Here is a 5850-nt window from a genome sequence, read left to right on the forward strand (position 1 = left end):
GGTCCTCCAGCCTCCCCAAAACTCCCCCCCAGATGTTTGCAGCTGGATGGAGCCGCTGAGGTCAGGGGGGGGGACACATGGGAGAAAGGTGGGGGCACCCAGTGCCCCCCCCGGCATTGGGGACCCACCCGGGCAGGGGGGACCCCCAGCTCCCACCCCCCAGCCGCTCCCTGCTCAGCTCCTGGTTTTAACCCTTCCCGCCCCGAGCGATCGGGCCCGGTGGCTGTTGACTGGGGGAAGTGGTCAGTCGGACTGGGAGTCACTGGTTTGAACTGGTGGCGGTGTGAGCCGTCAGCTGTGGTCACTGTGGGTTCACCCTCCCCCTTCCTGGAGCAGGTTTGGGGGTGTGAGACCCTCTGTCACCTGGCCAGGCTGTCACCATGTCAGGCTGTTGGGTCACCTGCAGGCTGCTCTGTCACTGTGTTGGGGTGTTGGGTCACCCCCCCAGGCTTGGCTGTCACCCATCAGGCTGTTGGGTCACCTCTGGCCTCGACTGTCACCCCTTCAGGATGCTGGCTCACCCCAAGACTGACTGTCACTGTCTCAGGGTGCTGGGTCACCCCCAGGCTGGGCTGTCACCTTGTCAGGCTGTTGGGTCAACCTCCAGCTGGGTTGTCACCCATCACAGTCTTGGGTCACCCTTGGGCTGGACTGTCACCCTTTCAGGGTGTTAAGTCACCCCACAAGCCTGGCTGCCACTGTGTCAGGGTGCTGGGTCACCCCCAGGCCGGGCTGTCACCCTGTCAGGCTGTTGGCTCACCCCCAAGCCTGGCTGTCACTGTGTCAGAGTGTTGGGTCAGCCCCTGAGCTTGGCTGTCACCCTTTCAGGGTGTTAAGTCGCCCCACAATCTTGGCTGCTCTGTCGGGGTGCTGAGTCACCCCCAGGCCGGGCTGTCACCCTGTCAGGCTGTCGGATCACCCTCCAGCTGGACTGTCACCCATCAGGGCCGTGGGTCACCCTTGGGATAGACCTTTCAAGGTATTGAGTCACCCCACGGTGGAGAAGGGCTTGCGGAGAGCAAGGCCACGGGTCTGTGCAGGAGCTGATTGCAGCCACCTGGGGTAAACAAAGGACAAAACCCAGGGCACAGTTATGCTGACAACGGACTGTTATGTTAACAAAGAGAGAAACTGAGGCACACAATGACCTTGGGGGTGATGGTAAACAACCTTGGGAAAGAAAACAGGCCAGAAGAAGGAAGGTGTTGTGACATGCCTGAGGTGCCACAAGGGGCTGGGATGTTATAACGTGGCCTCTTACATGTCCCCAGTAGATGTGTGAGCAGTGTGCGTGATTGTTGTAGAGCGCTTACAGAAGGGGTGATTTCTCTCAATGAAGCTGAAGCTCGCTCTGTCATTCACGTTGAATCGGCTGCTTGCTTCCTCCGCCCGCCGCACACGGCTAAGTCTTTTATCAGACTTACTCCCCGCTTTTCTAAAAAGCAAAAAGTTTTTTAGGACTACCTCTCGTTCAAATATTCCTGCCCGGGCAAAAATTCCTTCAATTGCTTAAAATTCCTTCAAATGCTGGGCCGTGTAGCTTAACGACCTTCTTTAACATCTGATCAGGTAGCCACCGACCAGGTTCCTTAATTCCTTAACTCCTAATTCCTTAATTCCTTAATTCCTTGGCCTTTCCTGGGTGAGTCCCTACTGCGGCCTTTCTGGGGTAGCCCTTCTCGGAGCGAACACCTTCAGCTGGCGCTGAGGAGGCGGCAGCGTCGCCTTCCTACTCCGAGTCCGTCCCGCCGCTTCCCGGGTTCCGTTCGGTGGAAAAGCAGAGTTCGGGTAACCCTGTCCCGGGCGCCACTTGCGGCGGGCGGAGGAAGCAAGCAGCCGATTCAGTGTGAATGACAGAGCGAGCTTCAGCTTTATTGAAAGAAATCACCCCTTCTGTAAGCGCTCTACAACAATCACGCACACTGCTCACACATCTATCGGGTACACGTAAGAGGCTACGTTATAACATCCCAGCCCCTTGTGGCACCTCAGGCATGTCACAACACCTTCCTTCTTCTGGCCTGTTTTCTTTCCCAAGGTTGTTTACCATCACCCCCAAGGTCATTGTGTGCCTCAGTTTCTCTCTTTGTTAACATAACAGTCCGTTGTCAGCATAACTGTGCCCTGGGTTTTGTCCTTTGTTTACCCCAGGTGGCTGCAATCAGCTCCTGCACAGACCCGTGGCCTTGCTCTCCGCAAGCCCTTCTCCAACGATTCCCCCTTTCTCTTTTTGTGCAGGCTGCACAAGCATAAATTCACTAATATTTCTCATTACACAACTATATGCTATTTTAATAATTACTACAATCAACAGTACTATTCCTAATCACCGCAACAAACTGTTAAAGGTATCCTATGAAGTACAAAGCATCCCATATTACCCATATTTAAGGGATATGACTAAATACTACAAAATAAACAGTGAGGAGAGTACGGTACTAACATTCAGATCCGCAGTCGCTGGGGAGCCCTGGATACAGCGAGAATTCAGAGCGCCCTTCCTCACAAACTGGAAACCCCACGCGATGCGTCCATCCGTAGGTGAGGCATCCAACGTCGCTGCGAGCGGGTCCAGCCCTTAAATCAACTGGCCCAAATAACTGGCAACTTTCTTTGAGCGGAAACATCTGATTCCATCCTCCTGTTGGGTTCCACCTGCAGCCTGGCCACCACTCCAGGGGGAAAACCAAGGGAGTTTCTAAATAAGGTTAAACACTTGAGCTCTTAATTCTTAATATTGCTAAACAAAGAGAGTTGAATACACACGTTCTTACAGCACCTTATCCTTATTAATAACTATATTTTATCTAAAGCACATCTTGCACAGGTGACTGGTAAGCCTAGATATTCCATTAAGGAGTTACAATTACTGTTAGCATTTTCTCTTCAAAGAATTGGCAACTGTAGTGCAGTTTGTCCTGTTGCAGTAGCAAACATTACCCAGACATTCTACTTGAATGATCAGTCGAAGAGATCGCAGGCTGTCGGCACAGGGGCACCCGCAGCACCCACAGCTGGATCCTGAGTGCTGGCTGCCTCTCACCCTCAGGGGTGGTCGCACACACCTGGCCGGTGACCACTGGAGATGAGACCTGGGGAGACCCCAGCATCACCTCTTCCCCAGGGTATTAAAGGAAATGGTCCTGCCCAGTTACCCCTGTCTAGGTTTTGTTAACACTTGAGCCTTGCTCTGGGCTTCTTGTTGATCCGGTATCTGTGACGGAAGACGACACAATATTGGTGACACCTGTAACACAGGGGAATGTTTCAAAGGTTTGAAGAGATGGAGTCTGTCTGGTACTCAGGGCGAGTTGCGGTGATGTCTTTAGCCTGATGCCTTGATAAAGAAAACTGTTTTGTGTTGCTCTGGCGTTCTGGTGGAAAAAATGCACGTGATTTACAGCAGAGCGAATGGCTGACCTGGAGCCAAGATCTCTTCCCCTTTTGTTTTTGCAAAAGCACTTTCAAGGTCTGGCGTGCTCGTTCCACGATGGTTTGTCCTGTGGGGGAATGCAGGATACTTGCGATGCTTGTCTGTTTGAGATGGTGCTGGCTGTGCGGTGAAGATCTTGTTTTGCTTTCTCTGTAAGTTCTCTGGGTGATGTCAGAGAAGGATCTTTTCACAAAACATCCAACAAGCTATGCAGATCATCACGAGTCAGGCCCACGACGGCTGTATCTAACTTGTGGTTCCCAACAGTGTCTGTAAATCTTTTAAAGTCTCAATAACAGTTTTAAGTTGTTGCAGGACAACACACACAGGTGATGCGGTTTACAAGGTTGGTGTCAGGGGGGGTTCAGGGTGGGTTGTGCTACAGTGGTGATTAAGACAAATTTGACCCAATTTGAGTTCCTCATGGAGTCACACAGTCATGACCCCAAAATGCAATAGGGGTTTTCTAATATAAATTATGAATATTTGTTACCCGATGTTCTGGGCTCCTTACATGAATGAGATCCTTGCTGTAAGTTGCTACAGCCTGACACCAACCCTGAAAAGCATTTGAGGTACCGGAGCTAACAGCCAGTCTGGCCACAGATATTATGGTCACATCTGCACCAGTATCTAAAATGCCTGTCAGCTCAACAGATTTTTTAGCTTTAACGAGAGTGCATTTTACCAGAAGTTAACCTTGTGTTAAAGATCCTTCCCTGACATCACCCAGAGAATTTACAACTTAACAAGAAAACAGGCCAGAGAAGGAAGGTGTTGTGACATGCCTGAGATGCCACAAGGGGCTGGGATGTTATAACGTGGCCTCTTACATGTACCCAATAGATGTGTGAGCAGTGTGTGTGATTGTTGTAGAGCGCTTACAGAAGGGGTGATTTCTTTCAATGAAGCTGAAGCTTGCTCTGTCATTCACGTTGAATCAGCTGCTTGCTTCCTCCGCCCGCCGCAACCCCACGAGTTTGGCTGTCACCATGTCGGGGTGCTGGGTCACCCTGGGCTGGGCTGTCATCCTTTCAGGGTGTTAAGTCACCCCACAAGCTTGTCTGTCACCGTGTCAGGGTGTTGGGTCACCTTCCAGCTGGGTTGTCACCCATCAGTCTTGAGTCACCCTTGGGGTGGGCTGTCACCCTTTCAGGGTGTTGTCACCCCACAAGCCTGGCTGTCACTGTGTCAGGGTGCTGGGTCACTGTTGGAGAAGAGCTTGCACAGAGCAAGGCCACGGGTCTGTGCAGGAGCTGATTGCAGCCATCGGAGGTAAACAAAGGAAAAAAACCAGGGCACCGTTATGCTGACAACGGACTGTTATGTTAACAAAGAGAGAAACTGAGGTACACAATGACCTTGGGGGTGATAGAAAACAGTCTTGGGAGAAAAACAGGCCAGAAGAGGGAAAGTGTTTACGCATACCTGAAATACCACAAGGGGCTGGGATATTCTAATGTAGCTTTTTACATCTATCCAATAGACGTGTGAGCAGTGTGCGTGATTGTTGTAGAGCGCTTATAGAAGGTGTGATTTCTTTCAGTAAAGTTGAAGCTCGCTCTATCATTCACACTGAATCAGCTGTTTGCTTCCTCCGCCTGCCGCAGGTCACCCCGGGCTGGGCTGTCACCCTGTCAGAGTGTCAGGCCACCCCCAAGCCTGGCTGTCACTGTGTCAGAGTGTTGGTCACCCCCTGAGCTTGCCTGTCACCTGTGGGGCTGTTGGGTCAACCCCCAGCTTGGCCGTCACCATGTCGGGGTGCTGGGTCACCCCGGGCTGGGCTGTCACCCCTCAGCTGCCGAGCCATCCCGTGTGACAGGCCCGGGCTGTGGTGACAACTGGCTCAGGTGTCCCCAGCTCCGCCACCATCCGACTGTCCCCAACAGGCAGAAAACCCCCCCAAACTCCGCCTCCACGGTGACGCCCAGCGCCAGGACACCCCAGTGTCACCCTCACAGGGACACTCCGGTGTCCCCCTGCGGTGGCACCTGCGGGCCTGGGCCTGCGACGCTCTGGGGGTGCGCCAGGCCCCGTTGCCATGGCGACCCTCAGTACTTTTGCCCCCCGGCCTCAGGGGTCCCAGTCGGAGCCACCGGAACCCGGCGGGCGCGCAGGGAGAGGGCGGATTGGTGGAGAGCCGGGAGAGGGGCGGGGCTTGCGGGTGGGAGCGGCTGGTGATTGGATGAAAGCAAAGGGCAGAGGGGCTGGACCTCCGAGGGCGGGGGCGGAAGAGCCGGAAGGAGGCGGAGCCTCGGGGGACGCTGGGAGTCGGATTGGCGGAGAGGTGATGGGAAGGGGCGTGGCCTCTACCTGCGCATGCGCAGCTGCGCGTCCCCATCACTTCCGGGTGGCGGCGGTTTCCGCCTTCAGCTGCGCCTGGAGCGGCCGCGCCGGGGCCTCGCGGACCCCCGGGA

At 54.0% G+C, this 5850-nt stretch overlaps 1 protein-coding gene across 1 annotated transcript in view; it reads left to right on the forward strand.

The window, feature by feature from the left end:
- Positions 1 to 5474: 5474 nt before the first annotated feature.
- ASB8 (ankyrin repeat and SOCS box containing 8) overlaps positions 5475 to 5850 on the forward strand; it is a 2304-nt gene continuing 1928 nt past the window's right edge. The window contains exon 1 of the mRNA XM_026867152.1: positions 5475 to 5720. Within this exon, the coding sequence (XP_026722953.1) occupies positions 5475 to 5720 (246 nt within the window). The remainder of the gene's footprint in view (positions 5721 to 5850) is intronic.

The sequence above is a fragment of the Athene cunicularia genome, unplaced genomic scaffold, assembly GCF_003259725.1.
Source record: "Athene cunicularia isolate RWA unplaced genomic scaffold, athCun1 SCF_189, whole genome shotgun sequence".
Taxonomy (NCBI): Eukaryota; Metazoa; Chordata; class Aves; order Strigiformes; family Strigidae; genus Athene; species Athene cunicularia.